The sequence below is a fragment of the Falco rusticolus genome, chromosome 6 (genome assembly GCF_015220075.1).
Source record: "Falco rusticolus isolate bFalRus1 chromosome 6, bFalRus1.pri, whole genome shotgun sequence".
NCBI classification, from domain to species: domain Eukaryota; kingdom Metazoa; phylum Chordata; class Aves; order Falconiformes; family Falconidae; genus Falco; species Falco rusticolus.
Window position 1 is genome coordinate 78,185,245 of NC_051192.1, and position 23,716 is coordinate 78,208,960.

At 37.2% G+C, this 23,716-nt stretch overlaps 1 protein-coding gene across 2 annotated transcripts in view; it reads right to left on the bottom strand.

The window, feature by feature from the left end:
* COL9A1 (collagen type IX alpha 1 chain) overlaps positions 1-23,716 on the bottom strand; it is a 75,004-nt gene that overhangs the window by 22,088 nt on the left and 29,200 nt on the right. For both annotated transcript variants that reach the window (XM_037392294.1, XM_037392295.1), the window contains 16 exons: positions 22,706-22,759; positions 20,941-20,973; positions 20,796-20,852; positions 20,021-20,074; positions 18,689-18,742; positions 16,172-16,225; positions 14,732-14,785; positions 13,955-14,008; positions 13,718-13,771; positions 13,560-13,613; positions 13,286-13,339; positions 12,101-12,145; positions 11,258-11,311; positions 11,099-11,152; positions 3,949-4,002; positions 3,125-3,196 (listed from right to left, as the gene is read on the bottom strand). In XM_037392294.1, the coding sequence (XP_037248191.1) occupies positions 3,125-3,196; positions 3,949-4,002; positions 11,099-11,152; positions 11,258-11,311; positions 12,101-12,145; positions 13,286-13,339; positions 13,560-13,613; positions 13,718-13,771; positions 13,955-14,008; positions 14,732-14,785; positions 16,172-16,225; positions 18,689-18,742; positions 20,021-20,074; positions 20,796-20,852; positions 20,941-20,973; positions 22,706-22,759 (855 nt within the window). The remainder of the gene's footprint in view (positions 1-3,124; positions 3,197-3,948; positions 4,003-11,098; positions 11,153-11,257; positions 11,312-12,100; positions 12,146-13,285; positions 13,340-13,559; positions 13,614-13,717; positions 13,772-13,954; positions 14,009-14,731; positions 14,786-16,171; positions 16,226-18,688; positions 18,743-20,020; positions 20,075-20,795; positions 20,853-20,940; positions 20,974-22,705; positions 22,760-23,716) is intronic.

A 23,716-nucleotide genomic window follows, 5' to 3' on the forward strand; every position in this document is an offset into this window, starting at 1 on the left:
AGACAGAGAACATTACTGGTGGGAAACTTTTCTTGGACGTTCACCAACAGCAACTGGAGCTTTGAATTTGATGTTATATATAGGTGTAGTTTTGTTAGTTCTGACTTTATTGTGTTTATTGCTTATAAGCACTCTATACAGCAAAGTTTGGCAAATAATGAAACAAATTGTGTTAATCCAATATGTAAAATATATGCAATCAACTGATTCTGTATGTGCAGTGTTAGATAATTTGCATTAATAGTAACACATAAACTAAGCAACTCATCACATAATTGTACCCTTACCACTGATCTGCAATATGCCACGTATTTATGACATAGAGACAAGAGGTAACTGCACTACCACCCTATGAGCTGATAGACTGGATTGACTGTAGTCACAGGGTGGAGTGTGACAGATGCATTTGACTCCTTGACCAAACTAGTTGCAGTGTGGTTCAGGCTGCAAAGGAGGTAAAGACCTAGGCCATAAACAGGCTAAGAACTTCTCCAGTTCCAACCTGTTCTCTGAAAATCCACACAGAAATAGGGTGACACGGTGACCATTGATGCATATGGGCTTGGGAACAGGAATACTGACCACGGGGTTAGCACATGACTAGCAGGTGATTCTTCTGAGACTCATTTGTCAGGGAACAAGGAAAGCTGTGGGTCCAAGGAGTCACATGCCTACCTTTTCCATCACATGTAATTTGACTGCTAGCCAGCCACTTTTTTCCATAAATATGACAGCCTGAGTGAGCCTTTTTTTCAGCTCTCCCTGCCAGGCAGTTGGCTGCATGGCAGTGACCTCCCCTTGAGATGGGACACATCTGAAGGTTCTGCCTCAAGGCTGAGAGACCCCTTGCTGACTGCAGATCTTCAGTAAGTGACCGATATCACGCATAAGCTTGCATTATAGTGCACTAAAACTTTGTATTGGTAACTTTGATTTTGTGTCAGTAAGTATGAATCATTATTATATCCTCTGCAATAAGCAACAGACTGAACTGTGCCATCAAACTGTTAAGTCGCACTTTTACAACATCTTACTTCAGTAAAACCACTTCTGCCAATATCTTTGGTGGTGGTTCTCTAAGCAGTCAAAATTGCCCACAAGTGTCTAGGTGCCAGCAGAGAGCACCTAATATCTAGCAGCTGTGGGATCAAGAATGGCTACTCAAATACGTTTTTTTGTAAATTCCACTTGGCTTCTGGTTGCTATTTGCATCAACACTTATCATGCATATATGGGCTTCACAACAGAACTTTATAGGATCCCTGCACACAAAACAATGAAGTTTTGAAATCAGGAAGGGAAGAAAGATTAATTCAGTCTGGAACTTATTGACAGCAGTAGTTGATCCAAAGACTAGGGTTAACAGGCTACAGAGATACCTGTTTCTAAACCCTGACAAGAATGCTTGGCTCTGCATAAGAAAGACGTAGTTGCAAGTTGAATATGGAAGAGAAAGGATAAAGCAGCTCCAGGCTTGTGACTTGGAATACATACTGCAAATCAGTGCTACTGGCAAAGCTGCAGCCATGTTAAGCCAGCCTCTATGCAACTAAAGAGAAAAAAAAAATGAATCAAGGGTACAGGCAGACATTTCAAACAGAAAAGCTAAAAAGCAATCACAGGATGAGGTAATTGCTAGCATAGCTCTTTGGACTTCAATATATTTGCACAGAGCATTAAACTGACCGTAGTATTTAAAAAAAACCTCCAGGCATAAGATACTGTCATCTGCCAGTTACATAAGCAGAGAACTCCTGGCTGTAACCTGAAACTCACTGGGTCTATTTACAGCATCTACATTCTGCTCTTACCCTAGAGGTCTAGACCCTTTATGCAGTAAATGAGGAAAATCAGGCACCTTCAGAGGGAGACTGTCAGCACTGCAACAAGTACTAGTTATTTTCCTTCCAGATTTGCTTCCTCAGGTACCTTCAGTCTCCTTCTGGAGAATTCTAAAGTATGAATCATTACCAATCTAACAAAAAGAGACCACTTTATGTCAGTACTTATATTTGACTGGAAACATACGATCCTGACCTATGCATTAAAAAAAACAAAACCCAAACATGTGAAAAAATACCTCAACGAAGACTTAGACACTTGTTTTTTGATACCTGAGCAGCTTTTAAAAATTGCCAAAAACAACTGCAAGCCCTGTCTAGCTAGCCTAAAATGTATACTAGGAGCACACCAGGGGTTGTTCAACTCCTCTGTTCAACTAAAGGCATCTACAGCAGCAGCATCCATGTCTGACTAACAGTCCTATACTTCCTTGATTGTCAATGGAAAGTAAGAGGCACTTCACAAGTGCAATTCATTTAATACTGAAGCAGACAGCTTAAGTAAGAAGGATGAAGCACAGTGCAGAACTGACTATTTCTATAACAAAGATATCTGACGTTTGGCAAGTGAATTCCATCCTCTGTAGCCTCTTCTAAGCAAGAGAAAATAATGTATAAAATCAAAAATGTTCCTTTGTCTTCACTGACATTTATTCAGCAAAGCAAGATATTTTCTGCAGGTATGCAAGATCCCCAGTGCACAGTTCTTCCCTCCTAACAAAATACTAGAAGAGGTATTTATATCCTGCAATTGTGTGTACATGCATAGGTGTCTCAATAACTGTATTAGCCTATGCATTTCCATAGCAGGTCCTAAGATGTATGCAAAAGGCATTATATCTACTGTAGACTAGGGCTGAAGTTCCAAAGCTTCCAGGCTGAAGTTCCAAAGTGACCAGAGACCCTGATTCACAGTTTTAGATCTAGTCACGTCAATGATTTGCAATATGATTTAGGCCTTTAAATGATTCAGACTCCAAAAAAAAGTTATTTACACCATTGATCTTCTTTCAGTCCCTTAAATAACAGAGTCAAGATTTTTCCTGTATTTTACATATATATGTATATCTTGTATATAAATATTTTATGACCTACAAGTAGTTAATGGGCACCTAGAGCACCGCTTTCAAGCAGCTAACAGATCTACACACAAAACAAGAAACCAGACATTAATTCATGTAAAAACTGAAAACAGTGCTCAAATTTTTGTATTTACTTCTGACAACTGACATATTTACTTCTGACATCAAACTGCAGTCTGCATGTATAAGTGCATTTCTTACCCGGTCACCCTTACTACCAGGTAGGCCTGGAGGACCTGGCAGTCCAGGAAGTCCAATATCACCCTGGGGACCCTGTGAAAATAAGTCAAGGATGTAAAGTTACCCAATTTGCTTTAGAATTAATGGCTAAGGGTCATACCCTGACAAGCAGATGGCACAGAATCTTATTCCCAGAACAGTCCTAACTTGCTGAAAGAGGATTATCTCATGAAAAGAGAGCTGATCCAAGATACAGCCCTTTAAACAGTGTCTTATTATGATTGACAAACACAACAGAAATGGCCTACAGGGCTTTACACCCTCCAGTCCCTCAACAGTCTGGTTCTCTTAAAAATACTTCTTGAGATCTTGCTCTCTACGATTTGTACATTCCACTGTAACAGCAGGCTCTTTCAGCCAAAACCTCCCCAGCTATGCTTCCGACTGTTACTGTGTAAATACTGCTGGAGCACTGGTAAAAGGTGGCATTCATAATCTGCTCCATTCATTAGTTTCACATAGCTGTTAGCAGAAAGCCAGTCTTTCACTGCTCCTGTTCCCCAAGTACACACAGCCCACACAGGAGTCTGGAGCCCAGCTTTGCACATCACAGGATTTATGGGTTTTGAAACAGAAAAAAAGGTCTCACACACTTCCACGTACTTTAAACCAACATTTTCTAACATTAGCACAGTCACAGAGGACTAAAAAAGAAACTCAGCAATCACTCGGTTCACCATTATTTTCAGTTCCCTGCATGGACAAATGAGTAAGTGTAGTTCCAGATGATACCATAGCTCCTTGAAAGTAAACGCAAGCATTGAATATGGAAATAAACTGCTTACCCATTTCCCTGGTAAACCTGGAGGACCTGCAGGACCTGGCTCCCCTCTGCTACCCTTATAGGAAACACAAAGACATCATTACTTCCTGAAATACTTCCTTTGAATAGAGAAAAAGGGTTATTTTCTTAATGTTTAGTGAATTACACTCTAGCAGCTGGTTTAATCAAGACTTCTGTTTATTAGTGCAAAAATATCACATGCATTAAAACCAATAAAACTTCCTGAGAAGTGTAAACATTTTTAGTTAACAATGGCATAAAATATTTAGTTGGCATTAAATGATTCAATTAATTCATTCTGATGAGTGATTATACAATCAAGCCCCCTTCATGGGACTGCACGTGAGTCACCTGTCACAAACACATTTACTTCACTAAGGCAATTCTGACAGGCTTGCTTAGCGGTAGTCTTGTACTTAGTTTCATCAACTCCAACATGACCACATACTTAAAAGCCCATGATCCCACATGAACAATGGACAAATGTGAAAAGCGTGTGCAGAAGTCATACTTAATAAACTCACTTAGGTTAAAAAAAAAAAAGAGAACTCTAGACTGTTATAGGGAAGGGTGACCTTTAAAAATCCCCATTCATAATGGTGATATTTATAAATACGCTTTTCACTGGATTTTTACTTTGTATCTTCACTTCAAATAAGTTTATCCATTCAGACCACCATATTCACATTAGTGGTATAACTCCCTCTCTTAATGCAGCCATTTGAATATATACTTGGGGTAAACCTGACATCAAGTCAAATTTTCAAAGATTTTAAACAATTTGCAAACTGAGGTATCTTTCTCAAAAGGGTTTTGTCTCTTATGACTAAACCTTTCAGAACAGCTCAAGAAGTTTCATACATTTACTCTCACCTGTACAGAGAGATACCTGCACAGTTAAATCACGGTCCTACCACCAGTCTTACTGGAAACACTTTTCTGACTTCCACTGTGTGAATACCTAAGAGGTACTTGCTATAAAAGACTGGTATAGCATTTAACATTGTAATATGTCAAGAATTTGAGTTATTAGGTATATAAGTAGATAACCTGTTATATATAACTTAGAAAATTTTGGATAAAAGCAGATCTAAGCATTCTAATGCTGTATACAACGCATAGTTTTAAATATAGATATTTTCTTCATAATAATAAAAATATTGTGAAATATTGTGACATTCTGAACAATAAAAGGAGATGGCAGACATGGCCTTTTATACCAGGTCATAAATGAATGACAACTTCTCACACAAGCTTAGGAAAACTAACTCTACAATTCAAGAAATAATTAGGTATCCTGGAGAGATCAGAGAACAAAACATAAATAGAGTTTTCCATTCATTTCCTTCAAAATATCCTATGGTGTTAAAATCACTATCCATTAAAAGCACTTTGTATAATTTCTAGAATTTAATGTTAAATAGAAAAAAGCTCCCCAAACCACCTTCATCTTACAACTCAGAAGATACATTAAACTTTTTGAAAAATTGTTAATCACGTAATTCTCTACTAGATGTCTGACCTGGAATGCTACTATATTTCTTTTGCAGGAAAGAGGAGGATTAAAATTATGATGAGTATTAGAAACTTATCTTCTTATATATGTCATAACATTCATGTCTGATCGCTGCACAGCTGTAAAACAATGTCACCTTCCATAGAGTGAAAATCACATCATAAACCTCTTAAGCTTACTGTGGCCAATTATAAAGGACAGAGGCCTTTCATACTGGCTGCATCTAGTGTTAACTGAAGTCTAGGACAGCTTTAGTATACTAACTCCATAACAAGTCCATTTTTGACCCAGGTTACTGCCTACACTGCTTAGGAGAAGCCAACACTGGGATATCTGCTGACATCCAGAGGTCTGGCATGGCCAAAAGTCAAAGGAAGCTGTTGTCAGAGGTGGAGGGGTAAAGAGCGAGGCAGCAGAAAGGAATCTGGCATGCAGTTTGGAAAGACAGGCGTGACTAGTACAAGAACTGGAGAGACTTGGAGATACTGATCAGGTTTGGCTGAGATGTATATTCTGTGAATGAGAGAGAAGAAAGGTTTAGCCTGTACAAACCATGCTGTAGAATTGTGCAAGGTCAGAAAGTTTAGTCATATCCACCTAGAGGCTTAGGTTTACTGGATAAAAAGCATACCTGGCAGGATGGAAATCCATTTTGTTCTTTTGACTCTGCTATAGACTGTGCAATGTTAACCCCTTTAGCTGCATCTTAAACTATGACTCACCATTTGTAGAACACCTTTTGGAGTGATATATACAAAACATATCCACTAATACCTAAATATATAAACCGAGGCAAGGACATTTCATCCTAGCACACCATCAATACCAACTATGGAAAATGACCCACTATTTCAGTTGGAGTCGTGTAAAAAGAACATGATAGAAAAGCTAGGGTTTAGTGATAATTTTTAGGGTAACCAAAGATAGATTTCAAGCTAAGTAAGACAAAAAATATCTTAAAAGACTCAGAAAATTATTTATATGAAAGTAATTTAAGATGCTGAAAACACTACTCATCAAGAGGCTGCCTAACGTTTTAGTACTAAATCCACAGTACTTTCCAGGCTCCCTTTCTATAATGAGTAGAGACACAAAGGCACCTCCAGAAAGCAACTCAGCCCAACCAACCAGGACCCCCCAGAAGTCTCTTAGAGGGGACTACAGCATCAAATCTTAGGCAGCTAGATACATAACCTCTGTTGCTAATGTTAGGAAAACATGTATTACATCCTAAATTCTTAACAACATATATATGCTGGCCTGCATATACAGTCAGGTTTGCTCAATTTGCTAGACAAGTACTGAACTTAAAGGTAAATGGTTATTTAAATGTTCCATGTTCTCTTTTCACTGCAAAACCACAGGGTGGGATACATGTTCTCCAAATGTTACCTATGTAAAGGTTAAATAGCTGAAGAAAAAAAAGGGATGAAAAAAAGCAGGGGCAGGGGTCAGTATTTTCTGCAGGCACAATATGAAAAATTAAATCTTACTAAAATCTCAGGAAATGTGAAAGAAAACAGTTAAGCAGCTTAGGGAGCATGGCTAAATTCCACTGATTAGGAATGACACTACAGTGTTCGAGAATTGCTTCCTTTGGGCCACCTGCCATGATGACTGGCTTAGAAAGGTTTAAATCACAAATGAGTTTGCTAATTAATTGGATTGGCTAGCATAACATGAAGCAAACATAAAGTTAACCAACAAAAAAATTGGAGTGGAATGGAGAATATGTTTGAATTAGAAACAAAAGACAATTTCCATTTTGGTCCAGTTGTTCTTCTGTTTTACTGAACAGATGAATAGTAAACTAAATAAACAAAAGTAAAACTCCCCCTGCCCCTGGCTCAGGTGCTAATTTAAGTTTTCTAAGGAAAAGGAATACTAGACTAGATGGTAATTTTGAAAGTAATTTTCTCCTAGGGATATTTGTCATCAGTGTGGTTAAGTCTCCCAACACATGAGTTTGTCTATTTTTATTTACAGCAAGTTATCTTATCTCATTTTCAACCATTTAATATCTCCCCTGTGAAACTGTAGATGTTTACAGACTCACAAAAGGCCCAAATTTGAATCCGCTGCTTCATAACAATACTGTTCCAACTACATTCCAACAGTTATTAAATAGTGACAATAACATTGAAGTAACATGGCTTACACCAAAGGATACTACAGGCTATTTGGTAAACAGTACAGAAGTATTAATTTGTCCCACAAAGTCACTGATGATTGCTTAATAGTACTCCATTGTGTAACTCCTCAAAAAACTACACACTAGTTGAAGTGAAAATTCTCTTTCAAAACCATGTCTTTCACAAGTAGCTAAAGCTGAAAAGTCAGTCAATTCTTTAATATAACACAATTGTAGGCCTGTTTTTTTTTTCCCTAGCACAGATGTCAGCCTGCTGTCTATATTAGCAGTCAGCCTTGTCATTCCCTCACAGACCTTCACTGGAGGTCCTTTCCTCTACAGTTCTGGCACTCTGGAGCTACCAGCCACACTGTCTTTCCACAGTAGTGATGTGAAGAACAGGGGTAAGTGAAATGAGAAAGTGAAAAGGACCTTTATGTGGGCTGCTGCCATACAGCAATATATTAAGGGACTGAAGTTCTCCATATCCTGCAAAATATCAAGGTTTTTTCCAGCTCCAAGGAAGAAGGCCAGCCCCTATTGACTTCTACCTGAGTCTTCTATAACAAGAGTGAAATGGAACAAAAGCTAAAGGAGAAAAAAAAAGAACTGAGGTGGGTGCTGAAGAAGATAATTTGAAACAGGAAGGAAAAGGACAAGAAAAATACCTGAATAGTAACCATAAAACTCTCAGGCTTTGAAAGTCCTTATAAAACTTGTTAGAAACTATCAAATGTTACAGTTGCAAGAAAATTCCAAATTCTGGAAAAAAATACAAAAATATTCAGAAGAAAAATTATCTTTAGAACAATTATAAAAGCCTTTCTCAACTTGTTTTCAAAATTTCTAGTTTAGAAATAGAGAAATTTGGCAATCATGGCATGTAGAATTATTTAACTAGCAGGTTACTTTTCTTTCCTGGAAATCTAAGGGCAGAGTCCTAAAATCTGAGACTCAACCATATCTACTACATGTAAGTGCTACAGAAGAAAGAGAAAACACTCTTTATTCTACCCTGAAAATAAATACAAATTCAACCTGGACAAAAGCTCACTGAGGTTCAATAATCCAACCGTGTGTTGTTCCTAAACAAAAAGTCCTGATCATTCCAATTTTTTGTGTGGAAGTAATGTTTTTTCCAGTGTTCCCAAGAAGAAAACAGAAAACCATTCCAGTCATACACTGCCTGTAGTCTTGACCAGAAGGAAGCTAAACATAGTTATTATTCAAGGCTCTTTACGGCTTCAAAATAAATAGAGATAAGTAGATTACTGTTTAATGTTCTACATGCAAACTTACTTTATTATCAATAATTTACTTCCTTTCTTCATTTTGTATCAACCAAATTTTTTTTTCTTTCTATGCTTTTGTTCTAATGTTCACATGTTTTCCAGAATGAATGCACTTTGTAAAGACAGAGAAAATAAAGGCAAGATATCCAGATGTCTTGCTGGTCTTTAGAGTGATAAACAGAAAAATCATTGTATTTAATCTTCATTAAGTATTTTTGACCAACTACAGGGTTACTAATAATTAACCTTGCATGTCAACTCGTGTTCTATGGACTGCTGATTTCGTAAATTCATGTTCACATTGAAAGGATTAAAAGCATAGTTTAGCAGATTACAGTGCATTATCAGAGTGGGCAATTACTTTAGTCTGATTCAATTATAATTCTTTTTCCTGTTACAAGTGTACAAAATATCAGCTCAATAAAAAAAAAGCTGAAAACGTTTTCTAGTGCACCCAACACTTTAAACACAACAAAAATAAAGGTTTACAAGTTGAGTATATGGGAGGCTGAAGATACCTGTATTCCATCCTAGTAAGTGTATGCTCATATAACGCCCTTTTTGTATCATTCATAGGCAGCTGTGAACATAGCATTCATACAAAGATTCAGCCTAAAATAAACTTGTTCTTATGAACGAATGCATCTCACACACGATAAAGCAAACGACAGAAGAAAACAAAATCTATTACTTGGCTGACTACTGCTGTATGTTTAAGTGTTAATTCAGAGAAGATATTTCTGACCCATGAAATACCCTTACAAATATATCCTTACCAGTAACTTTCCAAGCCCTGTATGAGGATAAACCTACAAGTGCATGAGTAAGACTGTTACATCATCGTATGGTAGCATAAGCTCAGAAAATTCCCGGAAAGTATCCCTAGTGTATCAGTGGCAAGAGAGAAGCTTGCAAAAGCAATTGGTTACAGAGCCTTGAGCCTTCTCAATGTCATCAGACTGAATTTTGGTATATGAATATTTTCTTCAAACCACTGACCTTCTCAGCCCTCATAGAAGGATTAACAGCAAAGGGAAATTAGATCAGCCTTATGTAACTTCAGTCCATGCCAGGTCTGCTCTAGGGAACCAGAAATCTGTACCCAGCAGAATCCCTAGCAGCCAGTTGTCCTTTGTCTTCAAGACTGAGCCTTAGCAAGTGCCATCAGATCACTTTCCTTAGCACATTTATTTCCTGCAGTGAGCTACCGGCCCAGCAACGTCTCCAGTGTTCCGCATCTTTCTAGCGTCAAGGAAAATCTCCAGTGAAAGAAACTACATCATCGGTGTTTCCAAGTAGAGATAAATGCTATACTTCACATCACTATAGCTACATTCGTAACGCCAAGCAGAACGGGCCAAGGCACAGGCCTGAGCAGCATCCCACCATCATCCATGATAAATGGTTAACATGCTTTTGCTTCAGGCAAACTGGACTTTCCCAGATAATGCCCAAGAACAGTTTAGGAACACCGGCAAGAGACTGTTCCCCATTTGCAACTTGATTGCACCCAGCCTGCTCTTAGACATGAGAGGGTGTTAAGGGAGTTTAGCACTATGAAGACAAATGCCACCATGCTAGTTGACCAAGGGGGCTCCAGATAGTCTCTAGTCATTTTCTGTACTAGGTAGGACAGACAACTACCTTTCCTTCATACCTTGCCTCACTGTTAACACTACGTGCATTATAAATAGGTCTTAGCCAAAAAAAAAAATCACGTTCTGAATACTTAGTCCAAATATGTTGTAATGCTTGTAATATACAGCACATGCTTCTTCAAGAGGCTGAAACAGTTAAAGAGCAAGTGATTTACTGAGAACTAGTAAATTCAAGCCTTTCAACACCAGTGGTGGGAGCTCACTGTTGCAGTGGAAGAACAGGAGTTTGGTTCCAGCTTTTTGTCACAAACCACCCTCATTCCCTCTGGGTTTTGACTCAGCATATTTAAAAACAAAGACCAGACAAACATAAACAAAGGTTTAAAATTTAATTTATTACCAAAGCCAGAAACACTCATAGGACATGTGCTTCTGGATTTGTCTATGCAATGGTGCACATCCACCTGGCACAAAAGGGCGTTAAAGAACACCTAGTATTTACCTTAAAATTTAGCATTTGTGCTGAACGGTTAATTCATGGTTAGCTACAGCAACCGTAACTTGAAACACTGCAATATTACATACACTAAGTTATAAATTTATTCAGTACTTACTGGTGGTCCACGAGGTCCTGTTGGACCCACTTCTCCCTCTGGGCCCCGTTCACCCTGTTTCGGGGATAGGAAGAACACAATAAATCTGAAAAGTGACTTTTTGCACAATGCAAAATTTTTCATTTTTCTAGATCTTTTGCGTAAGATTAACGACCTTACCTGTTTACCAGAATTTCCCATCAAACCTGGCACCCCAGGAGGACCTCTATTTCCCTGTTGGACAAAAAATGAAAAATATTAGCTATGCCAATGGTTTACTGTTTCATTTTAAAATAAAAAGTAAGGAAATTGTAAGGTCTAAAAAAATCCCAACAACTCAGCCTCTATTCATTTTTTAACTTCCACCTTTATCTTGGTTTTCATTTAACTTTCATCTAAGTCTTTCTAATTTTTCAAAAGTCAAATTTCAGTTCTTTTGGTTTTTTACGTACTGACAAATCCAGGCAGACTTGATTTCTGCTCTCAAATCACAGAAGGTAATACCATTCCATGTAATTTCAGAAGAAATTCATGTCTCAATCTAGTTTTCTTTAAAACTAAACTCAAACATTTGCATCTGAAACACTCCATAGCCTCAATCATACAACTTTCTAACTTAATTGGAATTGATGCTGCAATTCAGAGGTATGTAAATAGAGATTACAATCTCTTTGATTCAATCAGCTTAGGGCAGCTTTAAATATTATTCTTATTACAAGATCCCTCATTTCAAACTGTAGTGAGGTACTCATGTCTCATGCCTTCTCTAGCAATGACTTCCACAAGTTTAAAAGGAAATGGCCTTTTTTAGGTATTATCTAATGCCTGGAATCATGAAAACATGTGGCAAAAGAATCATGAAAAAGCACAGGACTAGAGTTGATAAAAGAATATATTTAACTCTTTCAACCAAAGGCTTGTATCTTACCACAACAGAAAGTTAATATAATTTCACTGCATATTTTCAAACCTGATAAACACAGATACAGTATTGTCAGAAAGTCAATTCTCAAGATGATTTACCTTTGGGCCAGGAATGCCTTTCACACCTGGAGAGCCTGGTAAACCCTGAAAGAAATAACATTTACAGTGTTTATTTCTCGTTAAGGGGATTGGAAATGGTGTTCAAAAACATCTTTCTCATGTTAAAGTATTTCTAGTCCTTTTTACTTGATATTGAAGCACTTCTGTCCAACAGTGGACCAAGCTTGAATTCCTTCTATTTACAAAGTAACAGATAAGCTATGAAGTAGGCTTCATAAACTGGCAAAAGGAACAGGAATAGTGAGGAGTTGTGGCTTTTTCTGGCTTAATCTAGAAACAGATTCTCAGTCCCAGTATTCTGAGACTGGAGGTAGAGAGTTTAACAGATACTATTTGTACACATTTCATGCCTCTCCTTACTTCTGTGCAACAGCTCATAGCAAGTTATAATTTTACCAAATTTTATTCCAAACTTAAAGGCTCACTTCATATTACAAATTTACTTCCAAGTTCTATTTTAATACATCTCCTTCAATATATCCTTACAGCAATTACTCCTATAGCATAGTTTCAAAGAACTTTCTATTTAGCTTTTGACAATGGACACAGTTTTCAAACTTATTCACCTAATTTATGAGGATTACCTTCTAAAAGAGTCTATAAAGCACTACTGATTCCCTACTTCACCACAGGTCATGCACTAGAAAACTTGTCCATCCCTGTTCCCACCCCCTGCACCCCACCCCACCCCCCAGAAAGAACCATGAACGTGATGCACTTCAGATGTTCTGAGCCTGCAGAATAACAAAAGGAGATGATTTTTCACCTAAGGTATGTTAAACTGGCAGGTCACCCCTTCCTCCTCACCCTGGGAATCAGTCTGGCCCTAGTCAGTAACAATAAAACCAGCACTAATTGTGGGGTCACACCATAATATCCACAGGGTTTCAAACACGAGAAAACCTAAAAGAATTGCATAGTGGCCACAAACAGTTTGTAAGACCAAGCTCCTCGCTACGGTACCGTGAGGAGATTTAGCCTTTTGTGCAGAAGTTTTGGATACACATAATAGAATTTCCCCTTGCATTACACAAACTCTTTCTGAGCCTTTTGCTTAGGTTTTCACTTCAATTACTCCAACACCAGCAGCAAACTAACCTACATAGGGCCTTTCTGTGGTTTGGACTGAGCCTAACTTTCAAAGGTAAAACACCAGATACTTACTGGCAGTCCCTGAAGCCCTGCATCACCTGGAGCTCCAGGTTTTCCTGGTTCACCCTGAAAAATAATTTAAGTTGTAATTTATGCAAATCAAACAAAAGGGAAAATTTTATTTCTGGAACACAGCTGGAGCACTTTTGGATCTGTAGGATGGGGAAGTTCATTCAATTACCCTAATAATGTGCATAAAGCCACACAGCAGCACAATAAAAAGCCAAAAATGAGTGAACAAATCTAGGGCACTATCAAACTCAGATATATGCCAACTGTGCCTTACTTTTGCTCCAGGCATTCCAGGGATCCCTTCCCGGCCATCGACTCCTGGTAAGCCCTTGAAAGGGGGGGGGGGAAATATTTAATGTATGGTTGGAGAGATTTTGCCAAAGCACTATGATATACAAATTAGCATGACATGAAGAAATGAAATATACATACAGGCTCTCCTTTTGGCCCAGGGAGACCATTTATTCCTCTTGTACCTTGAGGACCCTAAGAATAATTATAATTTTTAAAATTGAAAATAAACACATTGAAATGTCAGATGCAAAGAATGCCAACACATACTCATTCAGATATGCATTACTTTGAGAGTACCAATTATGTTGTATGTTCAGATGCTATAAGTAACCAACATTTGCAAGTCAACATGAGACAAAATTCGCCTGTGCTTACCCTTTCTCCCTTCGGACCTGCCTCTCCTAGTAAACCTCTCTGTCCTTGATCTCCCTATAGGAAAGGAAAAAAAAAAAAAAAAAAAGACTATTTTAATAATAAAACCAGAATAAACTTACTTGTACTTATTAGCTAAAACCTCTAGTAAATCAACAGCAGTACAGTTCACACATGGTTAGAGCAGACAACTCAAAATCATACTATATTTAAAATTGCAAGGTTTTTTAAACGTAACTGTCAGCTACATTTTAAAAAACACAGCTCAAGCTATCCCCTAGGAATCCACAAGTGTCTAAGTAAAAAGGACGCTGCCCTCGCTTCATCAACCCGTACAGATACTGGCTATTCCAAGCACAAATTCCAGCTGGGGGCAGGAAGCAGGGAAGAATTAAAAATAAAAATAAGAATCCACAAACAAAATTACACCAAACGAACAAAAAGGCACAAAAATTTCCCTCTACAGGTTTTGTAAAAATAAATGTTTTCCAGTTCAAAACCTGAAAAATTCCAAGCTACCCTAATGCACAGTAGCACTCAGAATAAAGAGGTAAAAATAACATACTAAGAGGGTACAATGTGTTCATCTACCCCATAATTCCTTGGGGACAGTAAGAGATTCTGGACTTGACATCATGTCATATCATTTATTCACCTGTAGGGAATCAATAGAATTGGGTTAATCAGAGGCTTTTCTGATTCACAGCCACAAAGTTTCAGAACTTAGCGTCTAGCGGGGTAGACTGTGGAAAGTGTTTGGCTAACATGCACTCAACTTACAGGTGCACCAGGAAGACCTTGGGGTCCAGGCTCACCATCAAGCCCACGAGCTCCCTACAAAAAAAGTAGATAACACAAGACATTAAAATGAAGTGCTGAAACACTACCAATGTGATTTAAATTGCTCTAATGAAAAAAAAGGGGAGGGGGGGATTTTGGCAAACTTTATTTATTTATTTATCGTGGTTTTATGTGGAGTTATGAAAGCAAATATTTTTAACTATGTGAAAATGTCATTAAAAAAAACACATTCAGTTCATTCTCTAAAAAAATACCAGACAGCGAGGAGGTAGACTCTTTCACACTACCTCAGAAAACGTGTGTCTTCCTTAATAATATTATATATATAACCTTCACCACATAACAGAATAGCATTAAAATGTGACGAGAAATGAAGTGCAGTGCAGCTCTTTTTATCACATGTGTTTCAAGGAAAGAATGCAATTGCTAACCTGTAAGTAATTTTAAATGGAGAGAACAAAACGTGTTTTGAAAAAGATTTGCAGAGAATAAGAAACTTCTTTGTCAAGCCGATGTAGTAAATATTTCAAACAGACAAACAGCACAAAAGTCCAGGCAAATAACCATGAAGAATTAGAACATACAAAGGCCAGAAAAGCAAAGTAAGATAGTAACAGGCTAGCAAATGTGTCCAAGAGGTTAACAAGAAACACTCACAAGAAGACTCATAAACAGGGTAAATTTAATGTTCTTTCTGAGCATAGATGATCAAAGAATAAGGTTTCCGTGGTTTCACTTCTGGAGAAGGAGACAATGGCATGATCGCTACATTTTAATCCTTCCAGAAATTTTTAACATAGAGAATTAGCTAGATCATAAGAATAGAAATACGTCAATTTTGATACAACAGTTAGAAATACTTTGATGAAAACAGTCAGAAATACTTTGATGAACAGCAGGAACATTACCCCAGCAAGGTCACAGACCATATAAACATGAATCCCACTGACAGCAATTTAAGACACAAAAGGTGCAAGAGACAAAAAGAATGTAAAAAACCCTAACTCTCAATAAGAAATCCTGACAAAAACTGGGACAGTGGAAGCAAAAGGCTTCAGGAAGATGCAATTCACAGGAGGGGTTACTTAATAAATTTTAGCTTTAAATAAAATATGCTGTAGTTTATAACTGTTACACCTTGCTATCTTGCTAACTACATACTTGCACACATGCCGAACTACTATAAATTCAAGGATCAGAGGGGAAAGGTGTGAAAAGTACATGCACTTCATTAAGGAGAAGGACCAGCCTGCCTTTCTTCCTAACCAGAAGTACAGAAGCTATGGAAATACAGCTGGCAGGAAAAAGAAAATGCAGAGGGGGGGAAAGAGAAATTTAAATAAGCTTTAAAAACATTCAGTGGTGTATTTCATTTTTTTTTATCCAGGCCATCTTATGGAAAGAAAGGTTAATACTCACTTTGGTACCTTTAGGTCCCATTATACCAGTTATACCTCGGACACCTAGGATGCCCTGAAAATGAAAAGTATATTCAAATTACCCTTAAATCTTTTCATCAGAACTGCCCTGGTTTTCAGGCAGAAGACTCAGAGTTCTGCATGCTTTCTTTATGTTTATTTTACTATTTTCTTCATATAGAAGGAGAAATCCAGCTACTTCTATATTAGAATATTTAATCTACATTTTCAGATTTCCATAATTTAAGACTTTTTAAAAGAATAACAAAAATACCAAGTTGAATTATACAACCACAAATGTGCCTTAAGAACTGAAAAAAAACCCCACTGATTTCTCCTCTTGGTTACCACAGAGCTGAAGCATCCCCCTTGTGCAGCCTGTGTGACAGGAATACATGAAGGCCAGATTTGCAAAAGTGCTAAATTGTCTTAAGTGGGGTATAGGACAGATGCAGGAGAAAGGTACCATGAAAGTTTATAGAACTGTAGAGGTAGACAAAACTGGGCAAGGTTTTTCAGAATACAAGCAGTAAATCTGTATGCTTGCCACACAGTGAGAGGCTGGACTGAGCAGACCTCCTAGTGCAGCAGGATGTATCATAGCTCTCATCACTTCTCTTCAAAATACAGTTTTGTGGGAAATTGGGCTTCAATTTTTTTTTCCCTTTTCCCGAGAGACCGAAACTACATGACATGCCTGACATGCCTCTTCTCTGCAGAAAGACCAAACCCTCAGCCATAACGTGTTTGTCCTGCAACAAGAACTACAACTGTTAATGAAACAGCCACAGGGACTTCAACACAGGATAGGCAAACCTACTCTCTGACCAGACTCTAGATGTGGTAGCCCTTTTATTTACTCCTAACGAAGTTAGATGGAATCTTGCACAGAACACTTAAAAGATTTGTCAGCCCAAAACATGAGAAAAATCATGATAATGCAACAGTGACTACAGCAGCCCAACAAGGGAGAGAGCCATAGTCTAATCCTTGTTCCAAAATCAGAGACAGAAGTAGGCGCGTGGTACCCCCTTCTTTCTATCAACAGCAACACTTCTCCCAGAGGTGGCTGTCCTTGTCAAGTCTTCTTGTCAATGCATTACGTAAAAGTGTTGCATTGCAGGTGCTGCTGAGAAGACCAGATTCCTAATCCCTTCTATGGACCTGAGCCTTACATTTGTTCATGTAAGAAACATACAAGAAAATACAACAGTCTACAGCCTCTCCATCTGTGCTCTAAAGCATTTTCTGTGCTCTTTTCCATAGGTTGTCTATCTGACATTGCTTTCTGCATATTAGGAATCCTACATTTTAATAAGAAACAATTATTGTAAAGCTTGTTTGTAAGGTCATCAACTGGTGAAACAGTGACGTGAAACGAGTAATGCATTAAAAAAAAAAAAAACCCACAAAACAAAAAGGTAAGTCAGGTTCTTCATTCTACTGTGTTATTTCATAAGAATTAAAGAACTTTGCCATAAACTGAGTTAAACCAATTTGTTCCCACAGGCCCTTCAGATAGCAAAAGCTGCATCTTACACAATTACTTTCTCTGCACCAGGGCACCAAGGATACTTTTATCAGTATCAGACATAAGGATTACACCCTTTCCTTTACTTAGTCTCTGTTCTTTCTTTATCTTTCTCTAGTCCTAATCCAGGGGTTTATGTTGTCTTATGTTCATAGAGAATTCTGTAATTTAGGACTGGGATGTCATGTATCTCAACATAAACCCCTGTATAATATCACATCTGGACACCAACAGCATTAAAGAAACAGGTTCACACCTAGGAAAAAAGCACAAGATCCCATCAAAAAATAAACTATAGAAATTACATGTGTCATGCCTATTTCTCTTACTTAGAATGACGCCTTTATTCTGTTCCCTATTGCCTGTTCAGCTGTGGTAACCGTAAGAGCTCCTCACAAGGAAACAAGCTGAGGAGGTATGTACCAGGACAAAGAAATCAAGAGGAACAGGACAAGAAAATTATTTTAAAATCATAGATGTGATTGAAGGATGCTTCTTTGGCATGCAAAAAGGTGAAAAACTTAAGAAAAAATAAAAATTAAAAAAATATGTTCTTCAGTGGCTGCTACTTCATCTGCAAGTCTTAGCTAAGCCTGAATTTCACAGATAACCATATTTTAAACAAACACTAGCTTTGCAAGGATGAAGTTGGAGTCATCAAAATTATGGAAAGGAAGGCCAAAAAAAAAAAAAGACAGACAAAACCCACCCAATTATTTGCACAATCTAAGCACAACACAAAGTTTAGGACATGAAACACGTTTTAAATTAAGCCTTTCCATATAACTATTTAGAGCTTTGTTCCAAGTGATAATGTAGCTTTTTGGAGGGACTTAAATCATTCTACTTTGACTCAGAGGTGATACAGCAGAGTAAAGAGAAAGGTGTGCGGAGGTTTTATAATATCTGTTTTCTTAAGTAACAAGAAAAAAAAGATATGACCTAATAAAGCAAATGGGTAGCACTATTTAAAAGGAAATGCTTTACTGGAAGGCCTTGAGCTCCCACTTCACCACTGGGTCCTTGGTCCCCTTCTTCACCCTGGGAAAGCAAAAGGAATACATCTGTAGCTAATCCATATCACGCATATTGCTCTGTCATTGTAGGAGGTACATTTACTACTTACTGGGTTTTGTCACTATATCCTGCCTGAAGGAAATCCAAATGAAGTCACACTACTTCCACAGAACAGACAGATACTCGTTTAGGTTCACATTCCGTTCAACTATCAGTCAAAAGGGTAATTTCAAAGCAACCCCAGTACAAAGAAGAATAATGATGATAACCAGTCATTCCTTTTTTCCTTTATGTTAATCTCTTTAGGCTTTCTTGCTCTTTTAGACTGGAAGTGTAATGAAGGTATACTCATATATGTGAATGGACTGGATATACTAGTAGCTCTGCATCACAATATTACACTGGTGGTCAGAATTTTTTGAAAATTAAAGTGATAAAACTCCTTAACTGATCAAACGCCTATTTGATTAGATGATAACCTCTCTCATACAATGACAGTGCACACTAACGGGCCAGTACTTGCTGCCCGTTTAATTTGCAAAAAGGGATGAGACAACGGTTCAACATCCAGGAAAAAATAGGCAAGTTGTTTCTAATAAATTATTTTCAAAATGCTTAGGAATAGAGAGCACGGGGGTTTTTTAGAAAACTTCTCTGATGTTTTTCCTTTAGCATTGAAATATGAACAAAGGCTGTGCAAATCTTCTCAACTTTTCTTACATATATTTCAATATTAACCAAGGTTAATTCAAATGAAACACCTTAAAAGAGTTTACATTTCAGTCTTCAAGCTGAATCAGACTTGGCCTCTTTACTATAGTTATAAATCTTTCTTTGCCTATGAACTTATACTGTGCCCTTTCCCTCACAAATACATTTTTCTTCCTTCTCATTCTTCCTGTTACTACTCATCTGTGCTACAGAACAATTTACTTGGTAAATCCATAGAAATCTGTATTTAAATGTTTGGAAGTTTTCCAATTAATACATTTTACTTCCAAAAAATAAAGTTTGCCACAAGTTCCATAATAATTACATTGAATGAGCAACATAAAAAGCAAGAAGAGTATGACTCCTGCATCATAGTAAATACAGAGCACAGATGACTGAAGAATAGGCATATGCCTTTGGTTACAATTAATCAATTTTTTGGTAATTATAATTAATTATTTGGTATTATTAATTGTTTGGTAAAACAATAGTTCTAACAAAACGTAATACTGTTTTTGAAGAAGAGGTTAAACTACTATTAGCTTGCTAAAAACAACAGCAGGTTTTCCTTTTATTTTTTTTTCTTTTTACCTTATAACCTTGTTTTCCTGGTTCACCAGACTCTCCTTTTGAACCTTTCTGTCCCTAAAATAAATGTAAAACACAAAATAAATAAATAAATATAAATTATTCAAAATTATAAAACTGAGTTTTGCAAAACAGACACAGACTCCTCAGAACTATCTTGCTGTTCCCTCTGCAATCCCCATTCAGCACTGCTTCCTCAGCTATCTAGTTAACACCATATATTAAGTACCATGTTCAAAAAAAACCTGCTCCCAGATCTAACAAGACTGTATTTCTAGGCATTTAGTATTCCTTCTTACGTTACCCTATAACGCTTTCCTCAAGCCAATGGTATTCCTAGAAACCAGCAAAGAACACATTAAAAAAAAAATCTTACCTGAAATGAGACTCAGAAAGTGTTAATTTGCATCTAATATGTTATAGGTCTCCCACGAAGAGAGAAAGAAGGAAAAAAGGCTAAGAATTTGGGGAAATATTTAGTTTCTGGAGTCAGACTACAAACAGTCCAGAAATTAAATGTAGCAATTCTTCACATACTCTAATCCTTTCAGGACCACACATAAATTTTATTCTGAAAATTACAGCAGCAGTAAAAGATTTCAACAACAGGAGGTTATTTTAGCAGTCAAGAGTTGAAATAACCCTAAGCATCGATGCTGATGCAATGTTTTCTTCAAATTAACAATGAACTGCCCTTTTGTCAAGTCTGCAATTACCTTCCCCAGTGCCCTGAGACAGTATCTTTGTAAGGGATGCCTGAACAAACAGATTCTCTTACCTTCATTCCCATTAAGCCAGCATGTCCTGGGCGGCCAGGTGGACATGCATTGGGACACTGGAAAAGCATCAACATCATTACTGTCACATATGGTGAATAAGGTTGTCTAAGACTACTTTAAAGAAATCACGGACAGCTATCTTACCAACAGGTCACCGTCTTGCAGGCCAATTGTTCCCTAAATTAAATGAAATTAATCCAAGTCAGTAAAAAAGAAATAACCAGACTGACTCATTAGTCATTAGATGAAACAGAAAATACTACTATCTAAAGCTGGAATCAGATGTATAATCTCCAACGTAAAAAGAACCTAAAGTATAGGATTTTATTCTAGGTTTGCATATAACTGCAGAATCCTGTCCTTTAACTTAGATCAGCTTTTCTGAAAAACAAAATATTTCGTTTGGATTTTAAGCTACCTAAAATATATTTCCTGTTAAATATAGAGCAAATATATCCAAATCCCGTGGATTTCCAACAGAACCCAAGACAATTTCATTAATAAGGATAATCTTTACTTTTCCAACTTACTACCATTCAGCAAAAGATGATCTATACAAAGAAAATAAACTTCCCACAACACAAGTGTTGGTAGATGAATGAGATATCTGGCAGTTAATGGAATTGCAATAAACTAGAGATCAGTGTACAACAAGATGGACTCAGTGGGGGCAAGGCCATTCCTCATATTAAATGAAATACTTGATGGAAGCTAACGGGATGCTTATGAAGCACAACAGGGAGAAATATGATTTCACAGCAGCAGCTGGCTTCTCTAAAGCCCAGTGGGAGGGAAAACATTGTTTCAGAGAGAAATACAGGGGAGTTTAAGGAATTATACAGAAGGATTATACAGATTATATTTATTATATACATTATATTATATACAGGACTATACAGAAGGATTTTTAAAAATCTGAGAGTATGTTTGGCTGAACAACGTCTTCAACTGGAGTGTGATTGTAGCACTTCAGAAATCTAAAGAGGACAAAACTTTCATGGAATAGAAGCAGCATAGGCCATTATTAAGAATTTGGTTTTACTTGTCTCCTAAATACTCTTCTCCACTTGACCATTCATGTGTTTCACAATGGCTTTGCCAATTCTCTGGCAATTTTCATGAAAACAAGAAACATGGCATAAATAAAGCATATGGATTTAGGATCTGTCCAGCAGAGGAACAGCACAGATTTTAAAAGACATTATGACGACACATATTTTGCAGCAGTTTGCCTTTGACAACACTGAGCCTCCGATATGTCTGCCAAACACTCCTTTTTATCTCTCTGGGCAGGTAAATAGTCACAAAACAAAGGCATAACACACATCCTTCTCCCAAGAGGCTCAAAGAAGATAACCATTCCCCTAGAGAGTCAAAGCACTGATGTAAAGCTTTCTTCTATCCCTTGCAAGTAGTAGGACTGATTGCAAGGGAGACATTAGATCTTAACTCACCTGGGAGTATATATTTCTGGCTCATGAGCCAAATATCATTTTTTTCTGCTCCTAACAGAGAAAAGTGTACCTCTGCTAAAGTACTACTGGTGAGGCCCAACAAAGTCTACAATTACAGTAATACTATGATTCACAGGGAAGTTTAAAACCTATAAAAAGTTACAGTTTAAGACCATTAGCAGAAATGGGAAGACATCATGGCACAAGTTACAGTTTGCATTTCAAACTATATTTTAAAACCATAAAGACTAGAAACTTGTTCACTGAACAGAAGATCGTATGTTGATATGACTAAATGAGTTTTATCTCAGGCTTTGAACACAAGCCTCTAGGTATTATGAATTAATACAGTCTGCTGAAATCCTAGTCAGTATTCACCTGTAGGACTTGAGAAGTTTTGTTCAATCAACAATACATAGTTTAGACATTAGCACATATTAAAGGAAATCACTTACCCGAGGACCTGGTGGTCCTGGTGGCCCTGGTGGCCCCCTTTTTCCTGGATCTCCCTAAAAAAGGGTAAAATAATTTTGTTGATTTAAAGCAATAATGACAACCATCAATTACATACTCATACCACACAACAACAGTGAGAAGTTAAGTAGCTACAGAAGGAAAGGCTAGGTATCCAATTAAAACCCATAACGCGGCTCCTACAGTAGAATGGGAAAACTGATCTTTTAGTAGAATAGAAGTCATGTTGTGGAATAAGACCTACAAAAGAACAACACATTTTCAGCTGCTTTAGACAGCTGAAACATCTGACCACAGGATCACCTATGCACACTTCTTTCTATCTTATAACTGCTAATTAAGTTCTGAATTTTAAAAAATTCTAGTAACTAGCATAAGTGCCCAAAGCACAGAAAGGAAAAAATCCCCTTTTTCAGAGCCCAAGATGAATTTACCAAGACAGAATCTTCAGCTGTTTGTGAAGTTATGACCACCAGTGCTTTCAGAAGTAAAGACAAGACAGAACCTCTGCAAATAATTTTTTCCTGAATGCTGAATAAATCTGATAATCTGACAGGGAGCACGTTTTTACTTAACACTGTCATTTCAAAATCATTTTTGATATCGTATTAAATTATAAATGAAATTAACAAGATTAATACAGAAAAAATATTCATTAATTTTCACAATACATGAGCTATAGAGCCATAAGTTTAGAAACACTAAAAAGGAGTATTTCTTTTCCACAAAGTGTATAATTACATTGTGGGACTCCTTATCACAGTGTGTTGTGGAGCTGTCTGGTATAAATGGATTCAAAAAGGGACCGACTACATTGATGGCGGATAGGCCCATATATAGCTTTTGAAAGACAGCACAAATGTAATTTCTGATTCAGGCAGTCTCTGACCTGCCAACTGCCAGAATGTGAGACAGTATGACCAAAAAAATTGTCATTTTACAAATATTCTGCACGCTTCCCTAGGTATCCATTATAGCCCTTACTACAGACA